At 42.0% G+C, this 22,571-nt stretch overlaps 1 protein-coding gene across 2 annotated transcripts in view; it reads right to left on the bottom strand.

Annotated features, from left to right (window-relative positions):
• The window catches only part of LOC143188620 (ankyrin repeat and SAM domain-containing protein 1A), a 67,878-nt gene that overhangs the window by 5,545 nt on the left and 39,762 nt on the right, over positions 1-22,571 (bottom strand). For both annotated transcript variants that reach the window (XM_076392964.1, XM_076392965.1), the window contains 3 exons: positions 2,304-2,621; positions 1,562-1,689; positions 940-1,317 (listed from right to left, as the gene is read on the bottom strand). In XM_076392964.1, the coding sequence (XP_076249079.1) occupies positions 940-1,317; positions 1,562-1,689; positions 2,304-2,621 (824 nt within the window). The remainder of the gene's footprint in view (positions 1-939; positions 1,318-1,561; positions 1,690-2,303; positions 2,622-22,571) is intronic.

Here is a 22,571-nt window from a genome sequence, read left to right as displayed (position 1 = left end):
CAGCCACCCTCGAGCATCGTTTCGCCCTCTTCCCGCCCCAGATAGGTGGCCCCTTGTCAGACACCCCGACGAGCCCATTCGTCGCTAATTCTTAACAGGTTCGACTCGCTCGACGCCCCCTCCGATCGCTATCGCGCTCGCCCACTTAAAACGCGAATCTTCGCGATGTGACGCGCCCCCCAGAGCCAGCAGGTGAGAGAATCGACGGGGCGAGAGTGTCAGGCGGGATGATGACACTGACGTCGTTAACCCTTTCCAGTTCATGTGCCTTTTTCGAGGCGCGACGGGACAGGGGTTCCTGCCTCTCGCTTTTTTCAGCGCGACGGAGCTTGGAGGTTACTGAATGATCGTTGCTTGATGTATCGAGGATGGGGTTGGTTAGAGTAATGACGAGTGGGCTGAAGTGGGGAACTTGCTAAACGGGTGACGAGGATCAATTTCAAGAGTATTTTTTTTCTGATGGGATTTGTAGCCTCTGGAGTGGCGAGGATTGTTACAATGCTGAGTGCACTCCTCTTTCGGGGTAATTATGTTTTTTGGGAACCTGAGCAGTTGATAAATTAGCTAGATTAAATTTAGATACATGTACAGGGTGCTTCAACAGAAAATCGACAAATTTTGCTAGAAATTGCAAATGTCTGGGAACGATTTTTTCAACGAGGACCTTTGAACATTAAATTTAAAGTCACTAAAGTCTCAATAATTTAATAATTTCTTGATACTATTCTATAAAAAAGAAACAGTTCTTTGACACTTTTTTGTGACTTGGACTAGAAGAATCCCTTCTCCCCTAGTATTCTTATTAGCTACTTCCCCCACTTTGAGATCCCTATATTTTTAGAAGTCAGCTGTCACCATCTCGAAACGCAGAGCTAGCCTTGGGAATATCATTGATAGAAACTTAATTCGTATTCAGGAGGGTCAAACGATTTCACTCACCAAGGTGTTCAGATCCTTATTGAGGTCCTCCAAGTTGGGCCCAGTGCAATTCCGATTCTGCGCACGCGTGTTGGAGCCGCTGACCGAGGCGAGGATCCTCTTGCGGTGTGCTGGCTTCTGGATCTCTAACACGGCAGCCAATTCGACCTCCCACACACACCTCACCCGCTCCATATCCGTGTACAAGTGCTTTCGGAAGGTCTCCGCGTAGTTCCCCAAGTGAATGCTTTTCAACCACTCCTCCACTGACTGGCTATTGCTACCTGATCGTTTGTCTATGCGTTTAGTCAGCAGACCAACAGCGTCCATGATCACAGCGCGTTCCTGATCACTGTTGATCCCCATGTCCTTTAGATCTGATTCGTCCAACACTCCGTTCTGTGAACAGAGGATGAACATTTGTTCGAAGTTCGATTTGAGTCAGATGGATAGGATAGGACTTCGATTAATTGGCTTATCACGAGTGTCGAATTTGAAGCTCTCTCTTTATGGTGCATTTTATTATATTAAATAGAATTAAATAGTTAGGTATTATTTATTTATTTAAAAGTTCGACTCAAAGTCCACGAAAGCGATCGAAGTTCTATTGTATTTGGAAAAAGGGAAAGGAAGAGATACTTACTATGAAGTCGAGGTCGTCGAAACCATAATTGATGAAGAGAGTCTCGTAATCCGCCAGGCCTAACGTTGACAGCCACTGACCAACGGACGTGGAGACAATGGGGCTGCTGCTGGTGTCCGAACTCAGACCTGCGTACAAATCAGATAGAATCGCGAGTTTAATGCACATAGAATTCTCTCAGTCCTGCACTTCGCGTTGCTCATTTAAGCGAATGAAATTTGAAGTTGGATGACACGTTATTTGTCATGGGCATTGGGAATAATGGTGGAAAGGCAGAATTCTATGTATTTGCTAGATTTATTTTCATAGATTTGCAGCATTCTGAGAAACTTTGCAACGTAATTAAGGTGTATTTCAGTACACACTGGGGAGCATTCTATTGTCTGAGAAAACGTGGGGATAACCTCAGGAGGACCTAGGGAGAACTCAAGGTCAACGTGAGAAGACCCTAAAGAGAATTCAGGGACAACCTAGGATCAATGTGAGAGGATCCTAAAGAGAATCCAGGGAGAATCTAAGGAGAACCTACAGTGAACCTAGGGTAAACATGAGTAGAATCCAGGGAGAACCTAGGATGAACATGAAGAGAACCTAGGGTGAATATGAGAAGAACCTAGAAAAATCCTAGGGTGAACATCAAGAGAATTTAGGGAAAATTTAGGGATAATCTAGGGAGAATCGAAGTAAAATTTAAATAGAATCTGAGTACATAAAACATAGGTACATAAAAACTCCAACCTACCAAGTCTCGTCTGGAACTCCTTCTCAAGTTCGGTGACAAAAACGGACTCCCTGACAAGGCCAGTTCCAAAGGACGCCATGATCTCCGAGATCTTAGCCCACTCCTCTTGCTCGTCGAAGGGACTCATTATGCTTAGGGACTTCTCGTCCCTCTCGCGGTCTCGGTCAGACAATCTCAACGCAACCTCTTCGTCCTCGATACGTTCTCCGCCTCCACCCTCGCCGCCAGTGCCCATTCCGCATGCAGCTGGCCCGTAAACGTTCCGCAACCGACGCAGGGTGCGCGGCCGTTCAGCCGTCACCGAACCTTTCAACAAACCTGCCAAAATCAGAATGTTAATCACACGCGATGGTTGTGAAAAGGAAAAGTATTCGCGATTCGACTGAATATTCTTTATCGTCTCAGACGATTGCTTCTTGGTAAGGTATCGACATTAATTCCACGAAGAGCATTTCGTAAAATTGTAGAGGAGGTTTTGAAACTGTTGATAAAGAGATAGTCAGCTGATAGAGTCAGTGAAATCTGACAAAGGATTTTGATGAATGTGGATCTCTTGATTGATGAGTTTCGAGATATCCAATTTTTTGCTTTGCACACTGCCCAGAATAATTTCAGGTTTGAAATGTCCAATTTTTGAAAACTTTTCGAGTTATATAAATGTTCGAAGAGATTCTCGTATATTAAATGTGTATATTGCATTTATTTTTATTTTTGATGTTTTACTGACATTATGGGATTTGATATTCGATTGATTCTGCTACCATGAAATTCTCTATTTATTTTAAGCAGTATATGTATGATTACTGCTGTTCACTGCTTCAGTGTGTTACCATATTTAGCTCAGAGAAGGCAAAAACTGTGACCTTGTTTTACGAGGCTTGAAATTATGTACTTCCAAAGAGTAGCAAAAGTCCTTGGCTACAACTACACCTTATTCAAATAACCAACATTAACCTGCAAACTGTGCTTGATTGGATCGTAGTTTTTGTCTCTATTAAAGCCACGATATAATACAAGAAATTGCCGGATACAGATGAAAATAGTGGCCTGGAAATGGTCGAAAGGTCTACTATACTATACAATCAAGTCACGTTCGTTTCGCCATATTCACTCATTACGTAAGTCCTACGTGTTGCACTAAATACGTCAGTGAAAATGGAGCAACTGATATTTATAAAATTTCATTCTTACTCCATTCTGTTCAACACTTGGAGTTCTTGCAACAGAAGAATTTACAACAAATAACCCAAAAAGAAGAATGAAAACTTATCCAACTAGGAGGAAAATTTAACTTCGAAAAAATAATAGAAACCACATCGAGCTTATACCGAATAAATGCCTACTGTACCCTCCCAAATACTTCAACCTATATACATATGCAGGGTGATCAGTTTATCTGAAAACCCTCCTAGTATTGTCATTTATTCTAAATGCTGTTAGCATTCTAAGTGCTACCAACACCTGTTAGAGGGTTTCCAGTTAAACTGATCGCCCCGTATATGTTAAATACGGATATAATATATACATATACATATAATATCTTGTCAGCATCTTTGCAGTGGTCAGTTGAGGTAAACGAAGAGAAAAAGAAACACATATAATATATACAGAGATATAGTTATCCCGTCGAAAAAGTCTCAATAAAAAAAGAATGAAAGAAGAAGTGTACCAACAATATTCCCCTTTTCGAAACCCTTCCTTCCGAGTGCCAATCAATTCCGTAACAGACTCAACATCCCAGAAATCCGCAAGCCAGCGAACGCAGCGTTCTCCACTGCTGTCGGCAAGGCCCAGCAATTCCGCACGGTTTTAAGCGCAAACATGCGGAGCTGGTATCTAGAATCAGCCGACGGATATCCATAATGGATATGCAGCACATACGAACGAATCCACGGATACGTTGAATATTCATTACAGATTCGTCATTGTTCGATGCCTCCACGAGATTAGTTCTCGGAAGATAATCAAGACCGACTCCACCGACAGCTCTACACCGATGTCGTTAAGCAATTACATCCCTCGTGTCGCTCTTAACCCACGAATCGTGGCCACGATCAGCCGCATCGTTCGTCCAGTTCTCCATAAATATTTCACGTCGACCTGGCGCAGTTTACACGTTGAAAAAAAAAAGACAAAAAAAGAAATAACACGGGAAAAATATATGGTGCACCGAATCGTTGGATATTCAAAACGCATCCGATCGTGTGCTCCGCCGCGGCGGCGGTTTGGCGTACGACTGATCGCAAATAAATTCGGAATTCGAGGTAAATAAAGAACACGGATAAAACGTTTGAGGGTCAAAGCACCATGAAAAAAAAATCATTTGCGCGTGCACTTGTTGCGGACGTTACATTCGCTGTGATCGAAGGGAATGAACAAATACGGCGGTCGAGCCATTGTGTACCGAATAAATTCGAGTCGGTGAAGATTATTGCGAAACCGGTGCTTGCTGATAACGACGAGACTTGTCAAGGAAAGAGCAGGTACGACCTTTTGATGGTGACGTGTTCGAAAATTATCGGGGAAGACGAGGCGACCTTGTTGGAACACTGACAAGATAGCTTCGAAATTGAAGGTTTCGAATATTTAAAATTTTAAACACTTGGAAATGCACAAACCGCGGTACTTAAATATTTGAAGAATTTAAAGCTCGCGGATCGACAAATTTGGAAACTCGAGTAGTTCGATATTTGAATATTGAATATTTGAAATTTTGACAATTCAGGAGTTTAAATATTTAAAAGATTGAATTTTTGAAATTTTGAAATTTTGAAAATTCGGAACTTTGAAAACTTTTCCTATTATTGACACATTATGATCCACATGTTCTCAGTTTTAAAACTCAATTAACACACGTTTTATTTTATCGATGATCCGCAACATTATCCCGTGAAATTATCAAGAAATACTACGCTTTCACGATATGATTATCTAGACTTCCTACGAAACAATATTTGCAATCGATCCACCTCCTCCTTACTCGAAGCCCAAACACCAAAGACAGAAATCTCCAAACCTTCAACAACATAAGCAACCCCTCCCAATCAACCTCTCCCTCATCAATTCTCCAATAACCCTGAATATTCCAAGAAACCCAACCCCTTGAACCTCAGCATCGCGATACACCTTTCAAGGACTTAAACACCCCCATCACGCGGCGACAGGTGCGAATAATCCCGTCATTCGTCCTATTCTCCCATTCTTCGCTCTTTTCACCGTCTGCAGTCTCGCGACGGCCCACTCCCTGGTCTCTCCCTCGGGGTAGCGCCGACACTAAAGACAATTCGTCGCTTTCAGCTCGGCGTCTGACAATCGACGCCTTGGAAATGCCCGCGCGTTCGCCATGCAAATTCTTTCATACGAATTTCACAAATGAGAATTCGCTCCGCGAGTGACGCGGTCGCGAGGGGGTGGAGAACGCCTCGCCGCAGACGGTGGAAAAGAAAACGGAGGGTGGCTGGTAGGGGAGGAGAGAAAGAGAGGAAAAAAGTACCACTTTAAGCAGTGGCTATGAACGCCTTTCAAAGACGCTGCGTGTATCCTCTCTGCACAGGTGCGCTCGAGGGGCTGGTCGCGAGCGTGTACGTGCGTACGTGCATCCTCGTGTCGTGAAAAGCTCATAAAAATATTAAACAGAGAGGGAGAGGGGGACGGTGGGAATCGAGGGGGCGTAGAGGTGGGCAAAGAGGACAGAGAAAGAAGGAAGAGGGAAATGGGGTAGGGGGAGGCTCGTGCGCACGTTACAAGCAGCAAACGTACGTAATTTTAATTAAAGCTCCATGATGAAGAGCGTCGCCTGCTCGCGCGCACTCCAGCCACCAGCGTTATATTATGTAGGCAGTTATTCAAGTCATATACACAAATTACATAAATCCTCATCGTCGTCCCTTTCTCCCGTTTTCCACCTTCTATCTGTCTTTCCCTTTCCTTCCGACCCTCCTTCTCCCTCCTGCGCACGACTGCCTTTTTTTCTCTCCTCTTTCCTCCCCTCTCGCCACATTTCTCTGCGCCCCCTGTTGCCCCGTGTCTACCGACAGCTTCTCCCCTGTTTCTCCGCGCTGCGCCATTCTTTCCGTCGTCGTCGCACGAGCGACCGCTGGCTTTCACGGCGTAATAGTTTCCCTCACGAGGGAATCCGTTTAATCGCAGTAATTGGGAAGAGGCTGCGACATTATGCGCTTTTTCTTTCGCCTTTATTTCATCGCCAGTTTGCACGCCGCCATCGCGAGAACCTGCCTCCACCCACCTCACACGTCCAATGCGCTTCTCTCCTTTCTATTTTTTTCTTTTCTCTAATTCTCCGCTCTGTCTTTGTCTCTGCCCCATTCTGCTGCATTTTTTCTCCTTTCTTCCGACTTCTTTTTCCCGTAGTGGCGTAGTTTCTTCTCTTCCCATCTGGTTTCTTGTAATGACGCTGCTCTGTGGTTGCCCAGCGTAATCGGTTTTTCAAAACGACGGGAAATGGGGCTGTTGTGGGTATAGTGGATGTGGTAAGCGTAGGTGTGCACAGATTGGTGGATGGTTGTTGGCAGGGAAATACGGTAATTTTGTGCGAATTGCTTTCTGCTTTGGGTCTACGTGTCTTGCTTCAGGATGAAAGAGAATAAAAGTTGCGAATGCGAAAGATTTTTGTGGAATCTGTTTTGATTCTATTAAAGTGTGGTTTTTTGGTTACATAGATTCTACTTGATCAGAAGATCAGAGGTAATTAGAGAAGCCAACGCGTGAAGAACGATATTTTTTCAAAAGAATCGCCGAATCAATCGAACTGTGTAACGTTGCTTCAGTGGGAAGAGCGTTGCCCCCACTTCCCATTTTACAGCAACACAGAAGCAGAGTGGGGCACACGCTCCACCCCCACTAGCAACGCTACACCCTCTAATTGGTCCAAACATTAACAATATTCTGCTACTTCGAAAACTGTTGACTTACGATAATCCTTTTGAAACCCCCAATCCTCCGCTTTCACATAATAACAGAAAAATAATATAAAATAAAATTCCACTTTAAATTCCAACATGAACCTAAAGATTTGCATAAACCTGAGAATCAGAAGACCTCTTTAGAACCCCATACCACGTCAAATAAAACACTTTACGTGGTATTACACACTGTCCCGTTCCAGGGCTCACTTTATACCTCAAAGCAAAGAAACAATGTCCCAAACGAGGGGCATGAATATTTTCAGCCAGCCACGCGTTTGACGCTCGGGACCAGCGATCGCTGCACTAGCTTAGCTCGTAACAGGCATAACTTCCGGCCGTCTTAGCTCTTTAGGCGACGTCTACGCGGTCCATTAAAGTTGGGGAAAATTTGCGGCGATGCCACGGTATTCCACGCTCGTAAACATTAAAGTAATCCTTGCGTAAATAAGTGCGCGCGCCGCGGGTTCCACGGGACACCGTTCTTCTCGACAGGAAAGACCGGATTTCGCTGGATATTAAAAATCCTCGGCCATTAAGCTGCTCGTAAACGACGCACCGTTACGATCTTCGAATCTGGTCGGCGCCCTGTATCGCTCGGTTCAGAAATGCTCATTAAAGCGTTCCCAAGACGCTGCACGGTCAAGAAACGGTTCAAATGTTTCTGTCTTGGCACAGAATTTAATATACGTGTACGAGAAGCTGCTGGTTCATGCTTATGGTTTTATTGTGAGAGACGATGAATGAAAGGAAATTATGGCAGACCGTGGAAGACATTTATTGTAATAATTTATTAATTTAATTTATTGTGATCGTTTTCCTGGGGACGAAATCGGTATCGAAATGACTCTTAATTGAGTCGTCGATGAGGGACACCGATGAATGAGGAATATTTATGCTGGTAATTATGAAAGTGGTGTGAAACAGGAAATAAGAAAGATTGAGTTCTTACTTTATCTGTTTTGTGTTGTATTGATTTATGTTTGAATATTATGGAAGAATTTTTGCAAACATAAAAGTCTAAATAGATCCATACAATAAATAATTGAGTTACACTAGTTTTATGATTACCTGTACACTTATTCCGACAAAATAAATTTCTGTGCCTTGAGTTTGACATTTATGCAAATCTAGAAGGACACCACGGGCTTTATGATTTCACTAGCAGTCGATATGCTTGTTAATTTTATCGAAATTGCGGCACGATCGTTAATAGGAGAAGAACTGAGGCCCTAGTTAATTTAAATGTAAAATACATTTTATAAGACACTTGGGCCTGCGGTACCACGAATCTCACGCTAATTTAACGCTGACTCAAAACTGTGTCAGCTTCATCGTTAACTGGCTTACTACAAATTGAAGGAATACGAATTCTAGGAAGTTATTGATAAGGCGTTACGGGTGAGCAAGAATTTAGAGCACGACTTCGCGCTGAACTGTTTTTCCAATATCTAGAAAAATAAATCTCGGAAACTGTTTCGCTACTTTTTAATTTTCAATCTTAATCCCTCTGGAAAAATTGATCAAACCGAAATAGTGAAGCAGCAACTGTGAACAAGCACCGCGTGGGTGGTAAATTTGAAGCGCAAAGACAATAAAATATTCAAACTCAGTCATTCACAATCTTCAGTTACTTCGTGCTTGGCATCCAATAAAAAGTGCATTTAAAATGCAAATCGACTTCCACATGCAACGCTCATATAACAAGCCTCGACTACGAAAACGGAAAATGGTATGAATATTTAAAACTAACGTCTACTAAACGAGCTAATAATTGCATTAAGCAGGTTTTCTACTAAAGGTTTTTTTTTCTCAGTTTTCAAATCTGCGAAGTGGACGAAAAATAAAAGGGGAAAATCGATACTTAAATTCTGAAAGTGAGCAATTTTTTTCTTTCACTGTGATACCTGCCACAGCCAAACCCAGTCAAACTGAAACACGTTTTTTATTTTCCTACTTTTACTGGCCAGAATAACCAGAATCCTAGACAAATTTTAATATTTCTTTTAGAAAATAATGCAAAAAAATATCCTGTAGTAAAAAACACTTCGAACTAAAGATCACTCTTTTTCTTTACCCCAACCACTATACTTATTTCCAAGAATAACTCAAGCTGCTACTACACACAACGTATCAAGATCGAATCCTTCCTCGTAAGGAATCGCTGGTCCACAAATTACCCTAGCATTTATCATTCAATTGTAACCAGAAGTATCTACCAGCAGCTCGTTTATCTCATTAAGCAACAAATGCTCTTTCATGCCGCGACAATCGCCTCAGTTCGCCCCCACGTCTCTCGAATGGAATAACAATAGGAAAGGACGGAAACACGACTCGAAGATCGGCGGATCGAGCCTCGCTGAAAGTCGCGGTGCTCGCCAATTAAATTCAATTGATCGTAGGTGCTAGCCATTCTTAGCCGAGTTACGAGGATCACTGTCGTCGAATCGCTGCTGCCCCCTAATAGGTGCGCCAATTTACGGGGTGATGTAATGACTCCATTAAGGAAATGGGTAATTTGCTGAGCAGCCCGAGATACGAATAATCTTAGCACGCGAGTCGCGACAGTTGAGTCGAGGGTTTCTCAATTCTCAAGAGTTAATCACTATAAGTTTCTTGGTTCTCTAATCTTTGGAGGATGTTTCAAAGTTGAGTTGACTATCGACAGTTCGAGGCAAGTAATCTTTATCGATGCAGGTTTGAGTTATTCTACTATGTAGTAGAATGTAAGGGAAATATCTGACGTGGATTCATCTTCTGAAGCTGGTCGGATATTAACCGGTTGCTCGAGGCTAACTACTCCCTTCACTGTAAATTACACCAGCCACGATTTTTAAGCGATGTATGAGCTCTCGGTTTGAGGATACTGGAGTCTGTGAGATTATGTGAAGGAAGATGCAATGGAGAGAGGAATAGGTAAATGGAACGATGAGGGGAGCCTCTTGGAGAGGCATTGAGTGACCACTTAATCTTGTTCCTCCTGTAGATTAACAGATACGTCTTTGTGTTGTGTAAGAATAGATCAATTTAGCTATTATAGGTCTAGATTATTTAATACTGAAATTATTGAACAGTTGAAACGTCTAATAATGAGGGGAAAGCTAATTGTCAGATATAATAGCTTTCAATTTTTTTTAAAATTAGAGTAAATTGCTATTATACCAAGTAAAACTCTAGTGAATTGAACTGAATCGAACAATGCATCTTTGTGATCTCTGTTATTCAATATCACTACTATTTTTTTTTCACATTTCTGTCTTCTAAATTCAGTTTAGATTCTTATAAGACTTTTCTGTTTTTAATTAGAATGATATTGGGTACTCTATAAATTTATTGACTGCAAGAATGCTCCTTTGTGATCTATCCTATCTAGCATCACTTCTATTTTTTTTGAGATTTCTATCTTCTAAACTTGTTTTAGAGCTTTATAAGATTTTTCAGATTTTTATTTAGAGGAGAATTAGGTACTCCAAAAATCGTGCTTATATTCGTTTTTCCCCGCGGAACCAGTTTATTTTCGTGGATCTAAAAAAAGACAAGCTGACGATTTATCGACGATCAGTCGGGCCGAATGTGAAAGGTCAATTGTTATTCGTTTACACGGTCGTGAAATCGGGAATTGTATATTTACCCAGATGCAGGGTATATCTCGTGGCCAGATTATAACATAACGCACACGGCAAGAACCTGTGCCCGTGGCCAAACTTAGGATCGCCTCTAAAAATATCGGAATTGCGAGACCGAAATAGCAAGGGCGGACAACACGAATTCTACGAGAAAGATGACCCCAGAGAGTCTGTGATAGGCGTCGATTCGATCGCTCCTAGGCGAACTAGTTAACAAAGCGATGAGCTCTAATGGGAAATTTCATTCGCGTTGCTTAACTGCTAAGGAGATTCTTTCTAACTTTCTTCGTCCACGTTTTCTCTGGAAGAATGCGTTTCGACGAATGGAACGCGACTCAATGAGTATAAAAACAGAAGAGTTGTTTTCTTGATTGTGGGCAGGTACATACATGTACTCTCTTCGCAAGAGATGAAGAGAAAGAAGTATAATCGTTCAGAATTTTAATGTAAATGTGTACTCTGTGAGAAGAATAGAAGAAAAAGTAGAACATAGTAGGTAGGTTAAGGAAACTCATAAATGAGGGTTTTCCTCGTGGAAAATTGTCGAAATTCTTGGTTGATTTTCTGAGAAAGTACTAAGTGGTACAAACTCTATAACCACTCAGTTTATATCAATGCCTATAGTATTCTCTAGACTACTTAATAATCTCAAGTTATCGAAAAGCAAACTAAAATATGTATCCCTCAGAATGCCCCAAAGAAACCCATAAATTCGTTAAACCATTTCAACACTAAATACTTCTTAACCACTCCTATGACGAAAACTGATCATTACTCAACTTTCACAACAAAGAAAAATTATTACCCAACACTCCCACGTCTGAAAATCCTTTCAAAGTCCCTCATTCTACTCCACCCAGAACTAAAATGTTCCCAAAGGAAAACTCGACTTCAAAGACGAGTCAGTCACCCTCACCCCATCCCATCTTCGAAACCCACCCTCATTCTTACTCGTTCCTACTACACCGCTTCTTAGTTACTCAATTGTAGTTATTCATTATTATTAACACATTCACAGTCCACAAAAAGCACATTAACTTACTCTGAAATAAAAAAAAGTTATATAAATTCAAAGAACTTTTAAAAATATTTTGTGACTAATAAGATCTACTAATCGTGTCCCCTGGGACACGATGTACTATTATAGCACATATATACACATTTTTCCTCAGAGATTCAACAAAAATTTGATAGGTAGAAACATCGTCAGAAATCAACCTTCGATTAATTCCTGACCCACATATGGGTCATATCACTGTGAATGTATTAAGCTTCAAACAAAGTAAGATAAGACAACAGTTCCACCCTCAGCCTTCTCTTTCACCTAAATCCAGAACTCAACATCGAATAATTACCTCCAGTGAAACTGAATTCCCAAAACGCCTTCAAACCCTCAATTTCTCACCTCGTCATAAGTCGCCAATGACGCAACCACCTATTATTACACTAAAGAAGAGGAGGAGCAACAAGTACCGCGGTTTTTGTCAGGCACGCGAGGAACTCCATGCACGCAGGATACCCGTGGAGTGCACGTGGCGCGAGTGCACGCGCGCGGTCACGAACACACTGAGACAAGAGGGCACGAAGGAGCACAGAAAGTCCCAAACGTTCCCCTGTCGCCTGCTGCCTGTCCCTCGTCCTTTTCCCGCCTCCTTCGACTCGCCAGGTGTCCCTCTCTCCCCTCGACCAGGACGATCTATACCTGCGATCGCCCGTGCTCCCTTTGCGCCTCGAACGACGCCCTCGCGGCGTTATTGCCCGACTGGTCTACGTTTCGTTGACTTTTGGAAAACAGACCCCCTCCCGATGCGCAACACGTGCGGCGGTTTCGACAAATTTCTGCGGGACGCAGCTGTTGCACGCCCGCTCTATGTACTCGAGATGTAATGTCACAGGCCGATTGTTTATACACTGATCGATTTAGGCGAGCGTTCTGTCAAGCCGTTTTTTCCTCCCTCCTCACAGTTTGTTCGGCGATTGTTTATTGGTTTTAGCCTCTGTGGGATTCTGTCTGGTTGGAGGCTACTGTGATCGTCGATAGAGAATTGGGTTTTGGTTGCTAGTGGTCACTCACCTTTTGTGTATTGCATATATCCGGGGGCTGCTGTCTGGTTCAATATCTTGACGTGTATTCCATTTTCGCGGTGCACTCGAATTTTGGGTCACTTGTTTTTTTGTTGATTTTAAGGATATTCAATTTTGTCTTTCACTGGTTGGATAACATACACTGAATATACCACGAATCACTTTTCAAATCTCCTATCAATTGTCTCATCAATGTTTGCAGTTACTAAATAAAAAACAGTAGTGGAAACACTTTGTTTTAATTGAAACGTCAGATGTTGCGATATTTTGGTGATACAGCGAATTTCAAGATTCTTGAAATTCGAGCGGTATTGCAGGGTCTTAGAATTGTTTTATTCTTCGAAAATATGGTTGCCAAACTGACGGTTTAGATTTTCTGAACGCGACGACACGCCCTGACCACACGAGCGCGATGATCCACCTGTCTCGATCGATCCTCGCTCCGACGCACACTGACGCTCGATACCTCTGCCTCGATCGGTTCTCGTTCGGCGCGGGACACGTGACCCTCGGTTACCTCCTCCAGTCTACCTGTGTCCGTGAGTCAATTGGCGAACTTTCGGTGTATTTCCGTTTTTTTTCTTTTTTTTTTCGATGCAAGGCTGCCGATGGCTTCTTCGATCGTGGTATTTGTGGTCGTTGTGATAAGATAATCGGCTTTGCCACTTTCCTCGAAGAAATCAGAGAGATATGATTGGTGGATTCATAGTGATTCCAGTTTTGATCAGAATTTGTCGATTCGTTTTAGTTCGACAGCTGAATTTAATCTTCGAGTGAAGGAACCGAGGAAATTCTTTTGGTAAAGAATTTTATTTTGCTTCAGTTTTTAAAGAACTTGGTTTCTTATCGTTTTGGAGATTCTATTGGTTTTGTCGAAATTTATTGGAGGCCTTCAGATGAAGAAATTGATTTTGCCTAAATTTTGGGAATATATTTAATGGTCTGTTAAAAATTATACTGATCTAATTTGTCTAAGTGAATGTTGAAAATTGAGCTACAAGAGGTTTCAATAAATTCTGAAGAATCCTTTCTAGATCCACATGGCACTGTAGCTCAATAAACAGGACTTCCCTTCTGTTCAACAGAAGGCTTCCTACGACCAACTTACTTACACTATTTGTAGTGAACTAGGACAGGAACTACAATCTGTTAATCAGTCCACAGATCACATCAATGATCTCCAACCAACAAGACGCTAAACCTCGAACCCCGTTATCCTCACGCAGCTCCGAAATCACCAGAATCCCCTAGGATCCCCAAGGATTCCCCAAAAGTGTCCTAAGAAAGTGTCCTCCTCTCAACTTATCCCCAACGACCCGCCACTAAAACGCCTCTCCGCGATGGAATTCCAGGAATCCAGTCGAGATCACTTTCACCCAAGCTTGCCTTAGTCCAACAATTACTCCCCAGTCCCATGACCCGTAGCGATCCTCCCATGCACCACTCAAAGACCCCAGCCCGCTGCAACTGGTTCACACAGTCCAGGACCCATCAAACTTCTTCTGCATACAATTTCCTCTCTGAATCGAAACACTCGTGCCGGGCGCCGACGAACTGGTCCACCTCGCGAGAAGCACACGTCAGCGTTGACCCGTGGTCTCCTTATCGGCGAACGACCAGCGACGCGGTCATCCGAGCAAACGCGACAGACCTCGTTCCTCGACGTGCCACGAGGCTGTTTAACGAGACGACTAATTCGAACGTGTTAGGTCCACGAGGAGCGGTCGCTGGTGGTGGTGGCACTGTAAGAGGAGTAGGAGGAAGGAGGAGGAGGAGGGAACTCGGTCCTCGCCACCCGCACTCTGGCCATCGGGACAATGAGACGGAAAGGGAGAGGCGCGCTAGCGGAAAGGAGGAACAGAGAGGCGTAGAAAGTTGGCCGAGTCGGATACATGCATAGCTGGCCGACCGTGCTCGGAAAGATGACCCCAGAGATGGGACTAGCGAGCGTTGGGACCCCAGACCGAGTTACACCGACTGGGGGGGAGCGTCGGTGGAGGGGGATAGGCTGCTTCCTCGTCGATGCTGTTTCTGGTTTTTTCTCTTATGCTGTTCCATGGTGGGAAATTCGATTTTGGTTGTTCGTCAAGGTGTGGGGAGCTGTAGCCTTGGTTTGCAGGTGGTAATTAGCGGGTTCGTGCTAGAGTATAATTATGAGGAACTTGATGTGTATCTTGTTGTGTTTTGAATTGTATGGATTTGTGGTGTTGGTGGCTGAGGGGAAGGGAGATGTAAGGAGTAATAAATTTCAGATATTTGCATGGGTTCTAGGTGCCCATGGCTAATTAACTTGTTGTTACGTTGTTAGTATATTGTTCTTTTTAGGTACTGTGAATGAGGTAATTTCATTAGCACTGTGTGTTGCATCTGATATGGAAGAGTATTCTGTATGACTCATGGGTTTGGTTAGGTGCAGTTGAAACGGTAGCTAATTATGATTAACTGCAGTGGTGTTCTTTCTTTTATCTACTTCATTTACAATTGATAGGTTTCACCTCTGTTTAACTACTTGAATATTAGCGTGATGTGTAAAATGAATTCAGAATTAGAGACGTGGTGACTGAATCGTGAGTCACTCTAATTTTGGAAATGGAATGCAGTCATTAGCAATGGTATGCATATAAATATTTCAAATTACTTTAGATGTCAATGTATGTTTTCTGACTTAATTTTTCAGAATTTAAAAAACGAACAGTCATTCTACGAAGAATGTCTGTCATTCTATTCATTAGTCAAAGGATAAATTTAAACAGTAAAATCCTTCAAACCAAGACCATCAATGACTAAATGACCACAAGGACTACCTCCTTCGTTACATCACCATGATCTTCCAAAGTTGATGAATTAAGTGTATTCAGTAATAGATCATAATGATGATCAAGGCTAGGCACAAATTGAGCTAATTTACGAATTATGTTCTAGCCTCAGATAGTTAAGTAGGTTGCTCTATCTTCAAAGGCACAATAGACTTATCTAAAGAGGAAAATAATAGAATAGTTCAACAGAACAATTTCATAGCTCAAGAATACTATAGATTTCAAAACTGTCTCGAAATCAGCTGTTACCACACTCATAAAAAAGTGGTACAATGCTCCTGAATACTAAAGGGACCATATGTTGCAAGGGATCCTGAAGCCTCGAGTTCCGAAGCCAGCGAAGTTCCAGGTCCCCAAAAACACGGAGACGACCCTGAAGAAGAATGGAATGGCACGGTGCAGACAATGAATCCACACTCGCGTGGAGCACGCTCGCACATGGTGAAGGTTCGTTCCAGCTGACCAGGGTCGGCCATTGTCATGTTAATGAACAGAAGACACGTTTTTCGTGCCTGAAAGTTGCGTTTGTCCACGGACCCCGTGCTACGCAATTACCTTGTTCCTGGACACCCATATTACACACGTAACAAATTACAGAAATCTTTGTGTACAACCAAAGACAGCTAATTCAATAGAAACACCACTAATCAAAGTGACACTGAGAAGGAATGAACAGTAATTTCAAATCTATTCCTGTGAGACTACTATAAAGCTCCTCTAAAAAGGACAAGAAATTCAGATTAAAACAAGGTGGATATAGTTTAAACTGAGACCCAGTGTTCCTCAGTTCCTAGATCTTTAACCTAGACACGTGTCACACTCAAGATCTCAAGAACCCTGGTACTCGAAGATCCATCAAAGTCAAGGTACGCATGTATTTAGACGTCCCTGGGAATAACTTCCCTGCTATCTTTAGTTCCAATCTCGTTAACCATCAATAATCGTTGACCAAATATTAGGATCAGAGATCCTCAGGATCGTACAGGAAGAATTGAAATCAGCGTCTAAGCCAAAGAAAACATTAATTCTCCTTCTCCAATTTAGATTCCTTCGAGATAGGCCCCAGTGGCCACCGACCATCTACAATGAAATACTGCAACAGACTCTCCCCAGGACATCTAGAGCAACAAGTAGGACTCCGAGCGTATTAACGCGTGCGTGCGATCATTGATCAATCGTTCCATAAGCGAGCGCACGCGATGCTCATCGTCGAGCTGGTTATTTCGATTCTCGAATCACGCAACACGTGATAATATATATCGCGTAATATGGAACTCGTGACAGATTTTAGCAGAAGGCGTGACTCGTCGTCCACGTCAGTCGGTGGCGGGACGTCGACGAGTTCGTTAGTCTGCCATTCTGAGAAACTTCTCGGAGACCATGACTAATCCATTCTGCGCTCGAGGAAACGGTACACGTCGTCTATTAAAATGCACTGTGCGTGCCAGACCGAACACGAGGACTTCTTCGTCGCTTCCGTTTAAGATCAATAGACGCGCGTGAGCGTCGAAGCAATTACGAGTGGTTTAGAGCCGTGCCCGCGCGAGAAAGCGGGACGCTTCTTCTGCAGTCGCTGATGACATCGCGGCGGGATTTTTAAATTTCGCGCGCTTTCAGTAACCGTAGTTTATGGCACTTTTGAGGTGGGAGTGGATGAAGCAGTGAGATTTGGTCCTTGTAGTTTTTCGAATTTTAGATAAAATAGGTGAATCTAATTTTGTCATGCTAATGTTTACACTGATTTACAATGTTTGTAAATATGTATTTATTTAGTGAAATTATTGAATGGCTCATATAGTTTAGGGTCTTACCTGACCCCTAGATTTGAATTATTAATTCATGGATTTCTCATGGCTGGAAAATTTGAAAGCACTGGCTTGTGGTCACCTACCTTAATTTGCAAGAATGAGGTAATATTTTTTAAGGTTTCCACAAGATTAGGATTTTAGGAATCTAAAGATATTTTACCATACGGGAAAAATAATCTTGTCTTGTTCAAGTAAATTAAATACCTACACTCTACACTATATTTCCTCTGTCTCCTTTTTCAATTATTTCTCTCGAATTCAATACAATCTAATCTTTGACTCCAAGTAATAAATGCTTCAAAACAGAGCTGCCTGTCCTCCGACGAATTTTTAATTAACCAACGACCCGTATTGCGAAATTAATTTCGGGGCAGCGATAAGCGCCGTTCCCATTGATTAATCGCAAGGCGGCCCACTTGTCGCGTCAATTACGAGAACGCTCGAATTATCTACGAGCTTGTGCTTCGTCGAACGTGGAAAAAAAGGCCACGGGTCACAGTCACGCTCCGTCGAAAGAACGGAGCGACGATATCGCGCGTGAGTCATGTCTCATGGTTTATACATTCCTGTGTGATGGCATAATCTGGCCCTAACGCAAGCTTCTGCTAGGATAGGAGGGAAATATTTGACCCTTGTCCCTTACATTTTTTTTTACGTAAGTCTTCTTATGAACTGAACACTATTTAATTCTTATGAGGTTGACGAATGACATTTACTTTATAAACAGATTGAGATTAAGATAGTGCTCGAGGTGGTGGAGAAGATAATATAATATGATAGGAAAATAAAGTAAAATAATAGGAATATATGTGTAGCAATTAAACATGATATTGATTCTAAGATAAAATAAAAAGTGAATAATTAAATAATAGGCAGGATTTAATTTTTGTTTTTTTTTTTTTTTTTTTTTTTTTTTTATGAGGGGAATAATTGTAGTTCTTGAAAATGATGTTACGAGAGGATCATCACCTGGTGTTCATATAATCATGATAGTATTTGAATAAAAGATTCTATATGTATACAGGAGAGTGTAGAATATGTGAGTCTAGCGTCAGAAGTATAAAAAATATTTATGTGTACACTTGTCCTATTTTTGTCTTAAACCTACTTCACTATATGCAATGAGTCTCCTTGTAAACTAATTACTATTTACTTAACTATTCCACTTAGCTATGCATTATTAGTGCATCATACTTTACGTATGACCTCAGTAACTGTTGGTCAATAGTTTCATAATATTCGATGAATCATTTCTGTCCATTTGCTTGATACGAGCGGCATACGTTTAAGATCTCTGATAGAGCTCGGTACTTTGCACTTTAACGACGACACATTACACAAATGGGTAAACGACAGATATGCGTTTCTAAGAATAAAGTTTTACGATCACATTAAGTTAGTTGGGTGAAACAGGACAACCGTTACTGCAAACTTTTTTTTACTAGTTTGGCCCCTCCAATTAATTTCTGAACACTGAAATGACAGCAAACAAGATTCTACTCAGAATAAATATAAATATGTATGTGCTAAAAAACACCCATATTCTATTGTAAAAATTCGAAAATCTATTCATCGACAACTCATTTACAAGACAAAAACGACACCGAAAAAGGGTCACAGTTCGCCATCGATTTCGAGGACAAATTTCCGCGTTCCCCCGATAACAAAGAAGCGCGTACTTTCCGTCACGGTCGTAAACGAAGCACAATGAGAAGTTAACTAGCCCGCTGAAAATAAATTCCGGTTCCCTCACGGTTGCGCACAGCACACGCTTACGTTTTCTCCCTCATCAACAAGATAAACCACTGTGCAGCTTGCTCACAGTCGCTCTCTTTCTCTTAAAAGTAATCGATTCTTCTCTTTAAAGGCTCTTCACTCCAAAATTTTCACTCATTGAAGAAGAGAAGATAAAGAACTCCAAATCACTTGGACGAAGTCATCAAATCTGTGGCTGCAGGGCAAAATGACTTATATCACATTCTTTAAAAATTCGACTTGAAGCCTTGATTGAGATCTGGAGTACAGAATTTATATTTGCAAGAAGAAGAAAGGGCACTTAAAGATAAGGGTTCAAGAAGACACAAGTCCATAAGAGAGTATTGAAATGAAAGATTTTAAACGCCAATATCTCGAAAATGAAAACATGTGATTTAAGTTGTTTGCCTTACAACCTCAGAAATATGCTCCAGAGAGAAAATGGAGAAATCTTTGAAAAATGGAGTTTCCAAATCCCCAGCGGAAAATCTCTATTTTCTACCCCGAGATGCCGGAAAGGGGACCGAGCTCTGATTTACTTGAAGATGCTGAAAGATCAGGCGCACGGAGAGATAAACAGCGATAAGATAAAGCATATCGTTTGTCAAACGAGACATTGTGCTGTTTCCTTATGCCAGGCTCTTACCTCTCGCCGCGATAGCTTGGCTACACGCTTCGAAACAAGTTTTAATACGTTTTCGTGCGAGGTACGCAACAGTGCAATGTACTTTCGATGTGTACCTTCGCGCGCTTACATTCATGTGAAAATGTTTGCATTGAATGCTAATGGAGCCGAGTGTCTGGTCGCTTTGCTTGCTTCCTTGGAGCGTGTCATGCGTCAGGCTGTGACAAATCAATTATCATGCGAATGTGGCTATTGATCTCCTGCTTTGAAAAATGAAGAAAGAGGATGTGGATGTTAGTTTCAAGATTATGGCCGAGGGCCGTGCAAAGATCGAGAAATTGTGGTGTCAGTTTAGAGACGATGAATAGGATTGGTGAAATGGAGCTGTTGAGCAAGAACTAGCACTATGTATGATGTAATCGTGGTTTACGGTTGGCACGGGGGATAATTCAGTTATTAGATATAGTTGATAGAGCCTTGACTAATTGTTGTAATAAGAGACTCAAATCTGAAGTACTTTTCTAATAACTAATTCTATTCTTTTTGATAGTCTAATATTGAATCATAGTTCAAGTCTTAATCGATGTTCTACTGTTACATTGACAGTACACCTTCTAGGCCTGAATGGAAAAGACTAAAAAGACTAAAAAAATCACACTTCTCAAATTTCAGAGGAGAACAAATCAAAGATGCAAAAATCTAGTATTCAGGAAGGGGATCCCCTTTGGTTCAAGATGTACAAGATAAAACGAGATTCTCTAAGAAAAGTGGACTTAATACACTCTGACTCTGGGGTCCAAACACAGATCCAATCTTCATGCCACTTCATGGTTCAATTTGATCGTTTTGATTTACATACCATGACCCAGAAAAAAGTCCCTCCTCGTTTAAAACCATCTATTTTGGAACCAACAAGTGTCAAATTGCCAGCAATAAATCTCGAAGTATTAGAAAGAGCTTAGTGATTAGGAACTCGATAATCACGGTTCATGGTCTCTCCCTCATAAAGAAGAGCGTGTTGATAAGCGCTGGAATTGTCAAGCTCCAGTGTCCCTTTGGGAACGCATGCTCGTGCCGTAACGCGTACCGTAATCCACCGGATGCTCATGATGCGGTTTGCCTTATTGTAGCTGTTATGGTTGATGCGGACGTTGCTGCCGAATCGGACGAGTGACGCTAACCGAGCCGAATTATGCGAGGGAACGGTCCCAATTGAGCTGGTGAATTCATTTTGCTGACCTCCATCCCTCTGTGTAGGTTCTTGCCATCAATTATGCTCGAGTTAGGCTAGCTATTAAATAATGCTAGTATATAGCGAATTCATCGAATCGATCCTTAGCCTTTATGAGTCTATGAACTCAATTCTGGATAGATATCGTGAATCTATACTCGTTTAAATTTCTTTCGAGTGAAATAGGATAGGTTCTGATCCTTGCTTAAATCTTGAACTTTTCGAATAAATTACTATGGTAACGTCACTGATGATGTGTAAAAAATCGTTTGGAATTTTAAGCTTCAGAGAAAACGTAGAATAGTTTGAAGTGGAACGGTCTAATCCGATAAATTATAGATCAGGCTTCGAATTTCAATCCTGCAATCCGATTAGGCGATTCTCGTTCTATCTTTCTATACTGCGCAGCCATTTTGAATATTATATTCATGAAGTAGAAGTTTATCGAGTGAACGTAGATAAAAGAACTGATTCTGTATTTTTCGAGTTCGTCCCAAGTGCGAGGATTTTTAGAATTCACTCGGGGACTTGTAAAGGAAAAACATGGTTTTTCAATTCGTTGGCGAAGCAGTAATTCCTCAAACGAAGGCTCCAGTTATGAATCTCTATTCATCAGAAGGCCGAGTGAATTCATCTTCTATCTACATTCAGTGCAGCCGTGGTAACTGTACTCTGTAACTGTAGTTAGCAGCTATTTCGAATATTAACTTCGCGAGGAAAGAATCTATAGACTGACTCTGGTCTTCTTCTACTTCAGTGTCAGCTCTCAGCATCTCTGCTAAAGAGGTCATTTTATAGGAGAGGCACCTATTCAACTTGACAGTAATACCACTCCTTATTCCTTTCAGATGATTTTTACTTATTTCGCGAAGCTTGTAAATAAACCATTGAGACCCAAAATTGCGTCAGCACCCCTCAAAATCTGGAAGCACCCCTCAAAATTCCCCCCACGTGTGATCCAACACTAAATCCTAAAATTATATTACAAAAGCATTCCTCGTTTCTGGTTCACCACGGTGACCAAAGACCCTCCTCAACGTTCGAGCAGACGAGCTCCTCGAGGCCAACGAATCCGTGAGCGCTCAGATAAAGTCTCTGCATTATCGAAGATTCACAACCTAGGACAAGCACGGCCCCTCTCGATATCGCAAGCACGAGGGACGCGTACTCCCTCACTTATCACTAAAAACGACGAGGCGCGTACTCTCGTGAGGCGTCGATAAGGCTGGCCAAGTCTGTTGATTCAGCGGGACGCGCCGCTATCTCCCAGATATCACGAGTTAATGTACGAACCGGTAGTTCTCGTGACGGCAGAATGAATTATTGCGGCAACGAGCCGCGACGATTATCGTGCTCGCGGTTCGAGCGACAGCGAAGGAATTAGCTTTTTAAGCGGCGCC

This window comes from Calliopsis andreniformis, chromosome 3 (assembly GCF_051401765.1).
Source record: "Calliopsis andreniformis isolate RMS-2024a chromosome 3, iyCalAndr_principal, whole genome shotgun sequence".
Lineage (NCBI taxonomy): Eukaryota > Metazoa > Arthropoda > Insecta > Hymenoptera > Andrenidae > Calliopsis > Calliopsis andreniformis.
This window is presented reverse-complemented; position numbering and strand designations above follow the sequence as displayed.